General features: G+C 41.3%; 1 protein-coding gene across 3 annotated transcripts in view; it reads left to right on the plus strand.

Moving 5' to 3' along the window:
• edil3a (EGF-like repeats and discoidin I-like domains 3a) overlaps positions 1–18559 on the plus strand; it is a 262777-nt gene that overhangs the window by 113354 nt on the left and 130864 nt on the right. For all 3 annotated transcript variants that reach the window (XM_020488704.2, XM_020488703.2, XM_020488705.2), the window contains one exon: positions 442–570. In XM_020488704.2, coding sequence (XP_020344293.1) covers positions 442–570 — 129 coding nt within the window. The remainder of the gene's footprint in view (positions 1–441; positions 571–18559) is intronic.

An 18559-nucleotide genomic window follows, 5' to 3' on the forward strand; every position in this document is an offset into this window, starting at 1 on the left:
AAAAAACTACTTTCTGACCAATATAGAAATGTAGCTAGACTCTTACCCATATGTATACATGAATGAATGCTTGTTTGGCCTGTTGTGTCAAGTCACAACAGTTCACACTGACTGTGTGCAGTCCATCACAACTTTTTCCCACTGATCTTTGTCGATTACGTCTGATAAATTCAGAGCAACAATGTTGTTGAGAGCGGTAGCAACACTTTTGCAGGACTCCATGGCTAAAGTTATATCTTTCAAAAAATCTGCGGTGGCAAGGATTATCTACACATACTGAGCAGCTCACAGAAGCATGCTACATCGCTTCAGGACCCTTCTATAACATTCCATTTACATCAGAAATAGAGATTTGGTTGTAAAAAACTAACTTCTTATAATGACAAAACACCATTTGACAATGTTTTATCTCCTTCCATTTGTTTTTTTTTCTACACTCAGGACCTTGCCAACCGAACCCATGCCACAACAGAGGAATATGTGAAATCAGTGAAACCTACAGAGGCGACACGTTCATAGGTTACGTCTGCAAGTGTCCAACCGGCTTCAACGGGATCCACTGCCAACACAGTAAGTTGGATGATCATCATTATACCTTATAGATACCGGTGATAACATTTCTAGGAAAGAAATTCAAATGAAGAAAAGTAGAGATCTTATAGAAATATACACATTCTGCCCTTCATATAAATACTTGCCACTGGTTAATACTAGAACCACTAAAGCAGTAATTTTGACTGCTCATGATTTTTAACTCACACCCCCCTCTGTCCTTGACTTTTCCTAAATAAGTCTATATAACACACTGCCGCTGTTGGAATCTTAATATTGCAAACAGAGCTGGAGTTAAACCAGTTTTAGGGGGGCATGTAATTTTTTTGAATGGTTTTCCCCCATTGCGCCTCCTTCTCCCAAAAGTAGGGCCTGCTCCACTCCATTTTACGACAGTTTAAAGTGCAGAGACCAGATGATAATCCCCCGAAAATTGACCCAAAACTAAACCAAAACTAATTTCACACATACAGTACCAGTCAAAAGTTTGGAAACACCTAGTCATTCAAGGGTTTTTCTTTATTTTTTACTATTTACTACATTGCAGAATAATAGTGAAGAGATTAAGTATATGAAATAACACATATGGAATTATGTAGTAACCAAAACAAGTGTTAAACAAATCAAAATATATTTTATATTTGAGATTCTTCAAAGTAGCCACCCTTTGCATTGATGACAGCTTTGCACACTCTTGGCGTTCTCTCAATCAGCTTCATGAGGTAGTCACCCGGAATGCATTTTGATTAGCAGGTGTGCCTTGTCAACCTTTTTACACATACCAAAAAAAGGGTGTGATCATTCTACAGTGGTCCCTGGAGCATACGCGCCAACTGGTGTGATTAGAACGCTTATTTAGCACGTCCAGTTTTGATTGACGCAACAATCAGCACTTGAGCTGGCCACACTGTTTATTCATGGAAATATTTTGCAAAACACAGTCCTTACAAAGTTATGTCCAGAATGTGACCAGTTCATTTTTGGATGCAATGTTCAGAAATTCACAGATATAACTGCAGCATTACAAACCAGAAAATGTAGGCTACATTTCTCCTAGCGCTAACTGAGGAAAGATTGACCTAACAAAGAAGGCCATATTTTCTATCTCTCGGCTGACAGAAACTACCATATGAATCAGCTAATAGCAATTACTATTTACAATTTATCACGTCATGGGTGAGCTCACCCTTGACCGAAATAATAGAGTTAAACATTTTCTAGAAATCGAAAGTAATCCGACAATGGGTAGTTTGTGCGCGCCGCCATGTTTGTTTTTTTACATCAACCAAAGATAATAAGAGACAAGATGAGTTTGGTCTGTTTGTAGTATGCATGTTGAAGGGGATGTGTTGTCTACGATCATTCACTTCTCTTCATTTACTTCCAGAAGTTTACCCGGAAGTTGAGTGAACCATTCCTTCACCTCATCATAACCACTTTGATCTGACAGACCTTTACGTGACACATTGTGTAATGTCAACAAACATGGCACCAGACACAGCTGGCAAATAGCTTAGCATTAGCTAATTATAATCAGTACAACATTCAAAAAAGTATTTTACACACATAATGGGTGTCCATTAAAGTCTTTGCAATAATCAGAATGCATTATTTGTCACCAGAACTTGAAAACATGCGAATAAAACTGGAAATACATTATGCTCCAAACATACATAGATCCAGTTGAAGTCGGAAGTTTACATACACTTAGGTTGGAGTCATTAAAATGCATTATTCAACCACTCCACAAATGTATTGTTAATTAACAAACTATAGTTTGGGAAAGTCGGTTAGGTGCATAACACAAGTAATTTTTTTCCAACAGTTGTTTACAGATAGATTATTTCACTGTATCACAATTCCAGTGCGTCAGAAGTTTACATACACTAAGTTGACTGTGCCTTTACCAGCTTGGAAAATTCTAGAAAATGATGTCATGGCTTTAGAAGCTTCTGATAGGCAAATTGACATAATTTCAGTCAATTGGAGGTGTACCTGTGGATGTATTTCGAGGCCTACCTTCAAACTCAGTGCCTCTTTGCTTGACATCATGGGAAAATCAAAATAATTAACCAAGACCTCCCCCCCTTGTGAAGATGCTGGAGGAAACAGGTACAAAAGTATCTATTTCCACTGTAAAACGAGTCCTATATCGACATAACCTGAAAGGACGCTTAGCAAGGAAGAAGCCACTGCTCCAAAACCACCATAAAAAATCCAGACTATGGTTTGCAACTGCAGATGGAGACAAAGATCGGAGAAATGTCCTCTGGTCTGATGAAACAAAAGTAGAACTCTTAGGCCATAATGACCATTGTTATGTTTGGAGGAAAAGGGGAGGCTTGCAAGCCGAAGAACACCATCCCAACCGTGAAGCTTGGGGGTGGCAGCATCATGTTGTGGGGGTGCTTTGCTGCAGAAGGGACTGGTGCACTTCACAAAATAGATGGCATCATGAGGTTGGAAAATTACGTGGATATTTTGGAGCAACATCTCAAGCAACATCTCAAGACATCAGAAGTTAAAGCTTGGTCGCAAATTGGTCTTCCAAATGGATAATGCCCCCAGAAATACTTACAAAGTTGTGGCAAAATGGCATAAGGACAACAAAGTCAAGGTATTGGAGTGGCCATCACAAAGCCCAGACCTCAATCATATAGAAAATGTGTGGGCAGAGCTGAAAAAGTGTGCGTGAGCAAGGAGGCCGACAATCTTGACTCAGTTACACCAGCTCTGTCTGGAGGAATGGGACAAAATTTACCCTACTTATTGCGGGAAGCTTGTAGAAGGCTAGCCGAAACATTTGACCCAAGTTTAAGCATTTTAAAGGCAATGCTACCAAATACTAATTGAGGTAATGTAAACTTCTGACCCACTGGCAATGTGATGAAAGAAATAAAAGCTGAAATAAGTCATACTCTCTACTATTATTCTGACATTTCACATTCTTACAATAAAGTGGTGTTCCTAACTGACCTAATACAGGGAATTTTTACTAGCATTACATGTCAAGAATTGTGAATAACTGAGTTTAAATGTATTTGGCTTAGGTGTATGTAAACTTCCGACTTCAACTGTAGATAATGTATGCGCCTACAGTAGAAACGACAACACGATATACAGAAAAGAATGAACTTACATTAATAAGAACGCACACATGTCCAAAGGTATTATTTGTAAGGTAAACAACAAAGAATACAATGCGAGCGCCAGCTAGAAAATGTTCAAATTCGTGCAAACTGCGCCACTCTCTGTATACTTGATCTGCGCAAACATTGGTGAAGTGCGTGGGCTCTCCACAAAGAGAGAAGTATGTGCGGCTCAGTAAAGCCTGAAACATAAATTGTCCACAATGCTGAAATGGGCTACTTCGATGTGAATTAATGAGGAGGCAGAACACACCTAAATTCAAACTATTGTTAGAAAATAATTGGAATTTGACAAGTTGAAACATGGCCTATAGATAATTAGCTGGCACCACGTGTTAACTGTCCTAATGAGTAATAATCACATTTTGGAACAGTGAGTGCATACAACAACTCACGCTGGGGAGACCATTAGAGATATTTGGAACTCACGTATGAAAAGGTTAAAAGTTAATTGGTTGAATTTTTTCCTTCTTAATATGTTAGAGCCAATCAGTTGTGTTGTGACAGTATAGGGGTGGTATACAGAAGATAGCCCTATTTGGTAAAAGACCAAGTCAATATTATGTCAAGAACAGCTCAAATAAGCAAAGAGAAACTACAGTCCATCATTACTTTAAGACATGAAGGTAAGTCAATCAGGATAATTTCAAAAACAGGCTCTCATGTAGACCACCACAGGAAAGGAAGACCCAGAGTTCTCTGCTTCTGTGGATAAGTTCATTAGAGTTACCAGCCTGAGAAATTGCAGACCAGAGTTCAAGTAACAGAGACATTGCAACATCAACTGTTCAGAGGAGACTGCGTGAATCAGGACTTCATGGTCGAATTGCTGCAAAGAAACGACTACTAAAGGAAACAGATAAGAAGAGAATACTTGATGGGGCCAATAAACACGTGCAATTTACATTAGACCAGTGGAAATCTGTCCTTTGGTCTGATGAGCCCAAATTTGAGATTTTTGGTTCCAACTGCCGTGTCTCTGTGAGACGCAGAGTAGGTGAACGGATGATCTCCGCATGTGGTATTCGCACTGTGAAGCACAGAGTGTAATGGTTGTCGTTGGTTGAAGAAGGTGAAGAGGACCAAGGTGCAGTGTGGTATGTGTTCATGGTACATTTACTAAAGAAACTGAACACTAGAACAAAAAGGCAGAACAAACGAAACAGTTCTGTCTTGGTGCAGACACACAAAGACAGAAAACAACTACCCACAAACACAGGTGGGAACAGGCTACCTAAGTATGGTTCTCAATCAGAGACAACGATTGACAGCTGCCTCTGATTGGGAAGCATACCAGGCCAAACACATAGAAATACAAACATAGAACAAAACCTAGAATGCCCACCCCAACTCACGCCCTGACCAACCTAAAATAGAGACATAAAAAAAGGTCAGGATGTGACACACAGGAGGTGTGATGGTGTGGGGGTGCTTTGCTGATGACACTGTCTGTGATTTATTTAGAATTCAAGGCACAGTTAACCAGCATGGCCAACACAGCATTCTGCAGCGATACGCCATAACATCTGGTTTGCACTTAGTGGGACTACCATTTGTTTTTCAATAGGACAATGACCCAACACACCTCCAGGCTGTGTATGGGCTGTTTGACCAAGTAGGAGATTGCATTTTGGTGTCTTCACTATAATATTCTACAATATTTTAAAAAAACCTTGATTGAGTAGGTGTGTCCAAACTTATGACTGGTACTGTATAACAAAAGCATGATGGGGAGAATGGGTGAGTTGATGAGCGAAAGAAGAATAATTATGTAATTACCAAATCTGAATGAAGAACAGGGAGGGCCATTCTATTTGTAGTCTTAATCTTAAAGTGGTACTCTATCTACCCTATGTCAGTTCACCTTATAAAAGCAGTCTTATTATCAGTCTACTCTGGCCTACTTGGAGTAGGCTGCACAGCGAGAGCGTGCATAATTTTAAATGCTGAACTGCTTTCAATCTCTGGGGAAATATCCACATCATGCAGCAGGCATGAGTGTCAGAGAATGTGGTGATCAGTTGCTTGCAAAGAACACAAGTCTGAAAGGTGTTGGGCCGAAAATCTCCCCCCTGCCAGAATTCTCCCCAACCCTTTGCGTTCTTCATTGCTGTGACTTGTTTGCAAGTTGAGATTTCTGCTCTTCACTCCGTTGTCAGTTAAGCCTACGTTTCACTGATCGTACAGTATTAAAAAATACTAATTACACTGTTAAAATGTTGCAGTCAAAATGACTGCGCGTTAGCTTGAAGGGGGAGTCTAATGTTAAATGCTCACCTGTCATGTCAATTGGAGAGGTTAGAGAAAACAAATGATAGCCCTTTATGTAAAAATCTGTGATTTTAATAGGGTTGATCGATGTCAACCTTTGTCCTATCGTGATTATTGTACTTGTAATACATAGTATAGTATAAACCAGTGGTTCCCTAACATTTTTGTTTACTGTAAAACCATCTGCATTTTTCTCTGCCTGGAGTACCTCTGAAGTGCCCCCTCATGTACATTCTACCATTAGGCTTGTGGTCTCATGAGTCTTCTTAACCGTTGTGTGGTGTTCATGTTTTTGTTATTCACCCACTGTTCGCGGGTCTGATGGACCCACAAACACAGGCAAAACGTACATGTTAATATGTCAATTACAAGCAATATAGATGACATACATACATGGTTAATATTTGCCATTTCCCTCTGATAGAACACATTTATCAATAAAAGCTCTATTCATTTTTTTTTTAATCAAAAGTGATTTTTGTAGACAAATATCTATTATAATCAAGACATGGGTGCAATAAATCATGTTTACCTTGAACATATATTAATGTAACAAGGTTCTCATCACTATTGATGTTTACTGCTTTGGACTGAAGGACAAATTTTATATACAGTATTTTATGGACATGATAAATGATCGCTATTGAACACAAATAAAGGCCGGTCTACACACCACATGAGGGACAGATTTTACTGTTTTGTGTTGCAAATGTATTTCTTGCACTTGATGCATGTAGAATGATGAAAACTAACATATATAACTAACATATATAGTTACATCAGGCCAAGGTAGGAGAGACAGCCATACAAACATGCAACAACATCACTCACACTTAGTTCTGGTATTGGAGGTGTTGGTTTTGCGAGTCGGGAGGATGGGGAACCAGCATGATGGCTGCAAAAGCTGGGGTCCTTGGGATATGTTGCCTCCTCTGATTTGAAGTCTTACCAATGCCTTTCCCTGCTCCTCAAGAAAGAGTTGTCTCCTCTGGAGCTTCCCTCTGTTCCAATCTGGGTCCAGACGACAAATGAGTTGTACCCCAAAATGTCCAAAATGTTGAAGAATATCAGAAGTGGCCAGCATAAGATTCTCCTTTTGCAGGTGTAGCCAGTCACCAGTTTGTCCACCTCTCCTTTTGTGGCATGATTTCTGGTTTTTGATGTTTCTGGCCACAGATTCTCCCATCCCTATGCAGCGTACTAATGAGTACCACATTTTTGCCTTTCTTTGGCACGTAGGACACTAGGGACGTGTTGGCTGTGAACACAAACTTAGAGCAATTGATAGGCCTGTTCCGTGTATTCAACAGCTGAGGTGGGAGCTCTGGCTTGATTCTTCTTACTGTTCCTACCATCGTCAGCTTCCTCTTGAGGAGCTCCAGCTTAAGCAAAGTAAAAAAGTTATGGCATGTGATGTTGTGGCCACGGAGTCCCTGTGTCACATCCAGGACAACCCACATCGCTTGGTTCTTCTCAGAGGCTCCTCCATCTGGCTTCCCCATAAACACTTGCAAGTTCCACACATACAGTATGATGAAGTAGTATCAAAGGCAGCCCAGATCTTGATTCCATATTTTGAGTGTTTAGAGAGTATGTACTGCCTGAAGGGGCAGCGGCCCCTCAATGGCATAAGCTATTCATCAACAGTAACGTTGGGCACAGGTTTGTAAAACAGGGAAAGGCGGTCCACCCGCTTGTCCCACACTGACCTGATTTCAGCTAGTCTCGGTTAACGAGGCGGTCATCCTGGAAAAAATGTGGAAGTTTTCCAGAGTTAATGTTGCATGGAAAAGTTCTCTGCCAGTTTCTGCATCCCATAGGGGTTCTGTGGATTCCTCATTGGATCTGTAAACACCAGCAAGGATAAGAACCCCAAAATATGCATGTAAAAACATGCCTTCCCTCCAAATTAGTGCAGTCGAGAATGATTTAGTGGATGGTGTCTGGGATGAACAGCTCAAAATAAGACTTTATGTCCCGCACATGAGTAACCGCCATCTGCGTCTGCCTTGGTGGCATCCTTATCACATTGGCAGCCATGTGTGGTGGCTCATTCCATGAATTTTCAAAAATGTTGGGACAACCATATTTTTCCTCCTGCAGGCTGCTGATGAGCTTGTTGGCTGATCCTGGGGCTGGCTGAGGGTCAATCTCATCCTCGTCTTCCAACTCACTGTCAGACTTCGAATTGACAGAGACATAATCCTCATATTCTGAAAATTATTCATCTTTCAAAATGGAAGAAGCTCATTCCACACTAGCTTCTCCCTCTATAAAAAAATATTTCAAAGGCCCTCCGAGCAAAGATAATTTTTGCCATACTGATTGATTGTGGTAAGGAGCTACACATGCAAAGCTATTTATTGGTTGTGTCCCTCTCCCAATTTGCACCTGGCTGGGGTAGAGTGTGGGAAAATACTGCATTTTTTACAATGTAGCAAAATAATGTATTGTAATAACATTTTTCAGGTTCCCGCAAGATATTGTGTAGTTTCACACACTACAAAGGGTAAAGAGTGAGAGAAAAGCTGGAGACAGGAAGACAGGCAGGGAGACAGACAGGTTACTGGTGCTATGTTGAAACAGCAGGCCCAGGGAAGAGGAAAACACACAGCAAACCTTTTTGTTACACACACACTTTTCCACACTTCTATTACCCTCGGGTCCAGTGGACCTGAACACCATATATGTAATATAAATGTGTAGCGGGTGCACAGTGTGCACTCAATGAAAATGTTTTCTTTAACATGTTCTTAACAGAAAATGAGCCATGGCCAATGAGTCTCAGGATGAATCTTTTTTTTTTTTGTAAACATTGAAAATGGGTCCCACAGACCCGAATACCACACAAGCATCAAGAACCTCCTGTGCAGAGTCCAAGTAACCCCAGAGGTCCTAGTACCCCTGGTTGGGAACCACTGGTATAAACAATGGTATTGCCCCCCATATTGGCCAACTAAAAACATAACATTTAAGCAACAACTATAACTCAAAAAAACACTGTCGGTTTACTGCACGGAATTGCATGCTAGAACTGGACGAATCATGGTAATAGATAATGTTGTTGAAAGCCCTTCCTTTCTGGCGGAGCTTCAGCGTGGAACAGGTGTGTGTGTGTGTGTCTGTTTGGCGTGCACGTGATAGAGCAAATTGATTTGAGGAATGGGCTGTCTTGCTATAGTGAGTTTGTTTATGATTCCTGAGCTGAAAATATGCAAAGTCTACAGCCTCCAGAGATGGATAATAATTGCTTTATTTGCATCAACCTCCTCTCTTAATTTTGTTTGTTCAATCTCTCATAAAGCTGTGATTGTGAATAGCCTACAGTATGCCTAGGTCTTTAGACTACTTTCATTCTTGTTCTTTTTGAAAGTGGCACCTTAGGACGACACCTTCTTAGGCTATTTGAATATGTGGGAAATAGGTTACTCTTCATAACTTTAATTTGTCTTTAAGCTTGCTGATAGGTCTAGCAGGAGGACTGGCAATCTGGTTTTAACATGAAGGGATTTTTCCGGGCCTCACGGAACATTTCCTTCTTGATAAGATTAAGCTTGATTTAACTTAACATTCCATTTTTTTATAGGCTATTGATATTGTTTGTTCCCTCATATTATTAGTCGTCTGGCTCCCTTTTGTTTTAGCCTATTCAAACTTTTTGAGATGGAACTCCGTTAGATTAATGCATTGTATGATCAGGAGAAAGGCATGCATAAAATGATGAAAGCCCAGCCCAAAGTCATGTTAAACGCCTAGAGAATGGAGAGAGAAGGTTATTTAACCTGTTTTTTAAAACAGCTAGACATTTAAAGAAATGAATACACCACATTACCAAAAGTATGTGGACACCTGCTCGGGAAACATTGCATTCCATAATCATGGGCATTAATATGGAGTTCGTCCCCCGTTTGCTGCTTTAACAGCCTACATTGTTCTGTGAAGGCTTTGCACAAGATGTTGGAACATTGCTGTGGGGACTTGCTTCCATTCAGTCACTAGAGCATTAGTGAGGTTGAGCACTGATGTTGGGCGATTAAGCCTGGCTCACAGTCGGTGTTCCAATTCATCCCAAAGTTGTTTGATGGGGTGAAGAACAGGGCTTTGTACAGGCAAGTCAAGTTCTTCCACACCGGTCTCGACAAACCATTTCTGTAAGGACCTCGCTTTGTTCATGGGGACATTGTCATGCTGAAACAGGAAAGGGCCTTCCCCAAACTGTTTCCACAAAGTTGGAAGCACAGAATCGTCTAGAATGTAATTGTATACTGTAGCATCAAGATTTCCCTTCACTGGAACCAAGGGGCCTAGCCTGAACCATGAAAAACTGCCCTGGACCATTATTTATCCTCCACCAAATTTTACAGTTGGCACAATGCATTGGGGCAGGTAGCACTCTCCTGGCATCAGCCAAACCCAAATTTGTCTGTTGGATAGCCAGATGGTGAAGCGTGATTCAGAGAACGCGTTTCCACTGCTCCATACTCCAATGGCGGCAAGCTTAACACCACTCCAACCAACGCTTGTTATTGCGCATGGTGAATTTAGGCTTGTGTGAGACTGCTCGGCCATAGAAACCCATTTCTTGAAGCTCCCGACGAACAATTATTGTACTGACTTTGCTACCATAGACAGTTTGGAACCGAGGACAGACTATTTTTATGGGCTACGTGCTTCAGCACTCGGCGGTCCCATTCTGTGAGCTTGTGTGGCCTACCACATCTCGGCTGAGCTGTTGCTGCTGCTAGACGTTTCAACTTCACTATAACAGCACCTACAGTTGACTGTGGCAGCTCTTGCAGGGCAGAAATTTGACGAATTGATTTGTTGAAAAGGTGTCATGACGGTGCCATGTTGAAAGTAACTAAACTCTTCTGTAAAGCCATTCTACTGCCAATGTTTGTCTATGGAGATTGCATGGCTGTGTGCTCAATTTAATACCTGTCAGCAACGGGTGTGGATGAAATAGCCGGATCCACATACTTTTGTATACGTACAGTGGGGCAAAAGCACTGCACTGCTTTGGTGGAATTTTCTGCTCTGTCTAGCCTACATTCATGTCTTGCGTTATGTGTATAATATTGTTGATATTAGGCTATAGTTGTTGTTGAAATAGGCTATAGAAAATAGGAATAAGCAAATTACTCAGAATTTCACTGGTGTGCTGCCCTGCTGTGTCCTGCCTGACTCCGTTCTTCAGCTTACTACACGGCGCCCGTCAAGTTCAAATAGGCTAAACCATCGCCTGTCACGAAGGATAAACAAGACCCAAAAGATAAGCAGAGATGTTCCTATTCCTCCCTGTTTTTGAAATTAAACAGAAAGAGACCATTAGAGACACAGTGTTATGGCTGTCTAAAGGGAAAGGAGGGACAGTGGAGATTGAGATCAGTCTTTTACATCTCCTACATTTTGCTGTTGATTTTAGTATCTTTCACATCTGAAAATAATTCCAGTTACTTTACATAATAAATGTGTGGAATGAATTATTTATGGGCTTCTTGCTCTCCCTTTTTGGATGATACACACAATAGCTGTTCATATGTACTCTAAAATCCTGCAAAATGCTACCCATATTTGAACTTAACCAATAGTCTATTTTCTTCATATTGAGAAGTATCTAAATAAAACACAATGGGACATTGTAATTTATTGTTCTACAGAAAGGCCTGATGAGGACTGTATCACCCATGTGCATTTGTTCTACTGCTGTCCTTTTGTGTGATCAAGTATACGGGCAAAGTTATTTGACTGAGTGACAGCACCACATTTAATCATGACTTTGTCAACATTTGCCAAACGCATATGGCCCAGGGCTGATTTCAGAATGAGCGAGACATTAGCATGTGAGTCATAATTCAGTTATTGTTTCCCATTAAGCCCTGTGGGCGAAAACCAATTTGATATGGCCTGAATACGTACCAATATCTGCCAATTTTCTTTTCACCCATTACAGTCTAATTATTAAAAAATCTGTATCTGAAGACATTATTAAACAAAATCTAGATTCTGGATAATTTGAGCAATTAAATGATAAAGGCGTGGCCATAATTGTTCTCTCAGAATGACAGTTTGGCTGATTTCATTGTGGTGTGGGTGGGCATTTGCTGATTAGCTTAATGGAAAATATACAATTTAGTTGATCAGATATTTATCGGAGGGGAACAAACTCGGGTTGAATGGCTGCCTGCATGCCAGGGAATCCAGCAGAAACCAGAATGACAAGGAGTGAGAGGAGATGTTTGCAAATTGAAAACTGGTCAAACCTGAATATTGTCCTTCTTGACACCATTGCACTGCTTATTTTGCTTCAAAACAAATCACAAGTCAGAGAACTGCACTAGAGTACCTCACCATTCCATTTACTACTATTCTAACCACAGTCTGTTCACCAAGCCTCATTTTCTCATCTGTAGGTATGGCCATCTCTTGCTCTTGGATTCTGATTTAACATGTACTACATATGATATGCATGTTTATCAGTACTGATTATACTGTTACCAATACTCTGGCATGAGTGTGTGCAGCAGAGATACCCAAGCCTTTGCTGTTCGCTTTACCTGCTCACTCAGACTCAAATCCAATTTGACACCGTTGAGCATCACGCTAAACACAGCCAGTGTTGCACACCATGCTGTTCAGAGCTGGTTTATGAAGCACAGATAGAAATGACATGAACAGCTCAGTACAAATGACCTATTTTAAGTCTTTATTGTTGGACGGGTAAAACATTTATGTTGAGGTGTTGATATGTCAGAGCATAGACAGTCCGTTTCGGACAACAACATATTCACATAAAGGATAGGTTTGTACAATCATGGTCTGCGACTGAAGTACATTATGTAGGCTCTGCAATTTCATGAAGGAAAAATAGTAAGGTGTGTTTTTCACATCAAGCCACTCATCCAAGGGCTACATGAGATGTCTAAAAAATAAATCAGACATGTAGGTAATGGTGGCTATTCACCAGCCTGATGGTCTGGGGTTAGAAATTATTGGCCAGTCTTCCAGTTTTCAGCATTATGCCACCCACGTCTGAGTAATGGAAACAGGGAGAACAGGCCATGGCTGAGGTCCCTGATGTTCTTCTTGGCCTTCCTTCGACACCTGGTGTTGTAGGTGTCCTGGAGGGCAGGCAGCGTGCACCCAATGGTACATTTGGCTGCATGTATCACCCTCTGAAGACCCTTGCGGTCCTTGGCGGTGGAGTTGCCATACCAGGCTGTGATGCAGCCCGATCGATGATTAGGGGCAACTCTGTTTGGGGTAATGGGGTACAAGGGGGTGAACCACACTACAGGACAGTTTGGGCCGGAGAGCATCCAGGGGAGAGAAGTCAGCACAGCATCAGGAGGTCCTCGTGGGGCTCTATAACAAACCTCCTAAATTCTGATTTGTCAGCTCTTCTCACCCCTAGGACAAGCATAGAAACAGAAACAATAGAATGAGAGACAGACAGCACCAGGTCTGTTGGTAAAAAGACAGGGGACAAGGGACATATCAGCCTAATTCATGTATGTGTGAATGTGTACTTAGTTCGCTAGAGGTCTTCATTCGCACTCAATGAGCTCTTGGAAGAATGGGGCATGGTAAGGATTGAGAACAAACAGCTGGCTTCCTCTGGGCCACCTTGTTATGCACTTTGTTCCATCTTCAGGATTCATCATCTTTGGTTGATTCAGACCTATAGCATATATGTCAGATTATTTTACCAGACTCACAACATGTTCATTTCTAGCTGTGCCACCAAATGTTTGCGAATTAATAGTAAAGTGAACACGTTTAGCTAATACTGTAACATTATGGAACAACGTTTTTAAAATTAAACAAATGGTTAGTGGGATAGGCAATATGGACAATCCTGGCCTACAAAACTATGATTTATGTCACGCAGATAAGAGCCAAGTGAACCGAATCACACAGGGTTGTGACAGCTAAGGAGGACACTCTGTCCCTGTGTTTTTTTCCATTCAAGCTCTCCCGATTGAGTAGAATATATCACGGTGACATATCAATATTAGTTATTTCTAATAGGCTGCTAGTCTATTTGAAAAACGGTATAATCTTCAAGGGGGGAAAATTCGCCACGTTACTAGTTTCCCCGCCGACACTGTGATATGCTAGAGCTGACCAGTGGCACTGCACCTTAGGTCGGCAGGCACCGTGATACAATATGGCTATCTAGCTTGCAAATGTTAACCAATTATCTAGCTAGGTTAGCTAAGGAAACATGTAGTAATTTAACATTGTCTAGCTATAAATACCTACCCAGCAGCTACTGAAAATATTCTTCCACTTCACATCCACTTCAAGAAGATATTTAGTGAAATAGTCTGTGTCTCATGTGTCTCACTAAACAGCTTGTTGGTGCCTGAAACATATCTTTTCAATCTACGGTTTGTATAAGATATTATTGTAAAGAAATACAGTATGTTAGAGTAATTTTTACAGGAGGCTTCCAAATTACAGTTAACAGTATTTTTCAGCATTTTACCCAAAATGCAGTTCTGTCTACAGCATGAATGCTGTAAAACACGTATGGTATTATACTGTGCATCCTACAGTGTTTTACTGTTGAAATTTCAGAAAAGTGTGCCGTGTACTGTAGTTCTTTCTCATAGAATGTGAATCCTGTGAACATTTGGTTTTGTTACACAAGTGATTCTCTGATTGAGAACACAATTGGGCATCTGGTCCTTGAAATTATGGAAGGTTTTGACTTTCATCAATATAAAATGGACTATTGTTTTGGACACAGTGCCAAAAAAAAGGCTGGGAATCCCTGGATTGTGAAGATTATATTATGTGAGTGAAAGTGTATTGTTTGAAATTCCTTGGGACAGATGGATGTACCCTCGTTTATCCAGCCTCTCCTAGGTAAAATGGGGTCAGTGCACAATCTGTCTGCTGTGAAAATACATGGGAAATGTAAACAATGTATTGTAGCTTAACTTCATCAAATAAAACAGAGAAATAAAGCACTTGATTGTCCTTGAATCAGGACGTTCTATTGCACACACAGTTGGTAAAATCAACCTATTTTCTGGCATGCCTACATGCAGCAAATAGATAAACGGAACACAGACAGTGGGGGAAAGAACAACAACATATTCAAAAAATCTGATCTTACAAATCCATCTTGACTTTTGTATTCTAACAGGCCCACAATGTGGTTACTAATATCCGATTAGTATATACTGTATATGGCTGTTTTCGCTGCATAATATTTAGAAATAGTCCTTTTTGCATTTGAAAAAAGTACTGCTAAATGCTAACTCTCATTCTTATAAGCTGGTAGCATAGCTAGCCATATACTGTAGAAATCAGTGGTGGTACTTTAAGTGGAATGCAGTTGATTGAAAAAATATTTTTTTACCCCCAATTATTGTGAAATACACATACACAAGAGCCTAAATGTAAGCTAATTTTGATGAGGATATTCTGAATCTATCCCTTATTGGGGACATGTGAGTGGCATTGCCATTGCAGGAGTCACCACGTGGTCTATGAAAGGCACAGCAACTCTCTGGCGGTTTGGCTTATTATTAACACTGTTATTATCACAGGTCTTATTTTGAGAGAAAGTGCCTCTACACTGTGATTACTCAAATGATGCGCTGTCTTGTTCCTGTGGCGACAGGGGGCCGACTGGCACACCACAGTATTGGGAAAATGGCCAATTATAGTAATGAAGTGTCACAAAAGCGATCGGGAGTGATCACCTCTGTGCCTGTAGAGATTAAGCGTGTCCTGGACACACATACGATATAATCCGTCTACCAAGGTCAGACACAATTTTATTTACAGTTTTTTTCTCCCGGTAACATTTTTGCAGCATCATATTTTTTTGCTTTCTCTATGTGTTGCTTCTGTCTTTTTTGGAGGGTTAATGTGGCACGATACAACTAGTTGTCTTGGGGTTTTTAACTCATCCAGTGGACAACATTGGTGGTACTGTAAAGTACCCTCTGTTGAATCCATTGTAGAATTGCCAGCAGCAATCAGAGGGCCAGCTTTAGTCATTTAAGCAACGAGACATTTCCTTTTCAAAACATGAGACCTATCCTGTCAGAAAGAGATTATAAAGTAGGCTTACCGGTAATTAAAAAATCACACCATCATTATAACAGGCCCAGTCATTATCAATGCTCTCACTATGATCTATTATCCTCTCACTGATGTAGAAGAAGGTTAAAGCACATCAGCTCAGTATGAGTAAACAGGGAAGCAGTTCACTGTGTGCCTATTGACGTCTTCAACACTCTCCTCTTGAAATAGGATAACGTAGGCAGAGAGGACACAGAATCAGAGCCAGCGGGGAAAGGCTTTGCAGGTGATATGTACAGCGTTCCCGAGCGGGCTCCATGGAAAGCAAGGTTAAACATGGCTTCTTCTCAGAGTGGGCTGGGCCGGTGCTTCAGCTCCATCCCTTTATTCCTGGGCCAGAAGTCTCGGAGAGTATTTCATCTCCCTTTTATTATCAATAAGCAGTCTTTGCCCTCTTTTTTTCAACCCCTGCCGGCAGGACACGATTGATTGGTGTTAAACGTAGGAAAGACACTGCTCCATATTTGATCATGATATTGACAGGTGCTATCATGTCTGGTTAGCTCTGAAACCTATTTGGCTCCCTGTTCCGGGGTAATCACCTCGTGTTTATGGTGTGGTCTAATGTGAGCCATTACTGTAAGTCAATACACCTGGGCAACATCAGAGCAGCCTTTCATCTGCACATCCGACAGAGATGCTAGCTCCACATCTGGGCATTCTCTTGGGCTCTCCAATTAGGCCTGTATTATGAAAATGTATTTGATATGGTGCTTTTTATCACACACAGTCACTCACAGTCAAACACACATACACATAGAGGGAGAACGAATACACACCTTTCACACTCACCAATTCACTTATATTCATGACACACACACACAGGGAGAAAGCAAACAAATTTTGCACTCGAACCAATATATTTATATTCACCTCACAGCATCCCGTTTTCATGAAATGCTCTCAGTGACTTTGATCCACTTCCCCTCCATTTGTTGTGCTCTATCTACTGCTTAAGAGTGTGTGCTGATTTTATAAACACAGCAGCAGTCCATTTACAGACTGAGAGGCAAGGTGTGTGTGTGTGTGTGTGTATATGTGTTTAGCTATCTGTGGGTACTAGAAGTCTTCACAAGGAGAGTAAAAACAATGAAAATTCAGACAAGTGGAGGAATTTGTCCAGTCCCCAGGAGGAAAAATGCTCTTTTAGGTTTATAGGTTAGGTTTGGTGTTAGGTGTTAGGGTTACGAGTTATGGTAGTTCTGGCTGTGTAAAAAACTGATAGTGAATGTTTTGAAGCCAAGAATACTTGCTAGCTACAGAATTTCTTGCACAATCACTGTCTTAGTCTTCATCATAGTTAAAGTTAGCATTGGCTGTGCAACCAGTCAAGAAGAGAGAAAAAAACAGCACCTTAGATATCTTTCAAAGGAGTGCAAGTAAGATTATTGGCAAGTGCCCAGTGGTGGAAAAAGTACCCAAATGTCATACTTGAGTAAAAGTAAAGATACTTTAATAGAAAATGACTCAAGTAAAAGTAAAAGTCACCCAGTAAAATACTAATTGAGTAAAAGTCTAAAAGTATTTCTTTTTCAATATACTTAAGTATCAAAATTAAATATAATTGCTAAAATATACTTAAGTATCAAAAGTTAAAGTTAAAGTATAAATAATTCCTTATATTAAGCAAAGCAGCTGGCTACATTTTGATGAAGCAAAGAGGAAAGAGCAAAGAGGCACTGAGTTTGAAGGTAGGCCTTGAAATACATCCACGGGTTCACCTCCAATTGACTCAAATAATGTCAATTAGCCTATCAGAAGCTTCTAAAGTCATGACATAATTTTCTGGATTTTCCAAGTTGTTTAAAGGCACAGTCAACTTAGTGTATGTAAACGTCTGACCCAATGGAGTTGTGATATAGTGAAATATTCTGTCTGTAAACAATTGTTGGAAAAATGACTTGTGTCATGCACAAAGTAGATGGCCTAACCGACTTGCCAAAAGTTTAGTTTGGTAACAAGAAATTTGTGGAGTGGTTGAAAAACAAGTTTTAATGACTCCAACCTAAATGTATGTAAACTTCGGACTTCAACTGTCAAGGATTTCCTCCTCTTCTTCCGAAGAGGAGAGGCGAGAAGGATCAGAGGATCGGAGGCTCCGGTAGCGGCGCCGGACAGGCGGGAGACTCCGGCAGCGGCGCCGGACAGGCGGGAGGCTCCGGCAGCGGCGCCGGACAGGCGGGAGGCTCCGGCAGCGGCGCCGGACAGGCGGGAGGCTCCGGCAGCGGCGCCGGACAGGCGGGAGGCTCCTGCAGCGGCGCCGGACAGGCGGGAGACTCCGGCAGCGGCGCCGGACAGGCGGGAGACTCCGGCAGTGGCGCCGGACAGGCAGGACCACCTGCAGGGAGGAGACAGCCTGGTGCGTGGGGCTGCCACAGGAACCACCAGGCTGGGGAGACCTTCAGGAGGCTTGGTGTTAGGAGGCACCTGAAGGACCGGGCTGTGGGGGAGCACTGGAGCTCTGGTGCGCAACCTTGGCGCCA

The sequence above is a fragment of the Oncorhynchus kisutch genome, linkage group LG8 (genome assembly GCF_002021735.2).
Source record: "Oncorhynchus kisutch isolate 150728-3 linkage group LG8, Okis_V2, whole genome shotgun sequence".
NCBI classification, from domain to species: domain Eukaryota; kingdom Metazoa; phylum Chordata; class Actinopteri; order Salmoniformes; family Salmonidae; genus Oncorhynchus; species Oncorhynchus kisutch.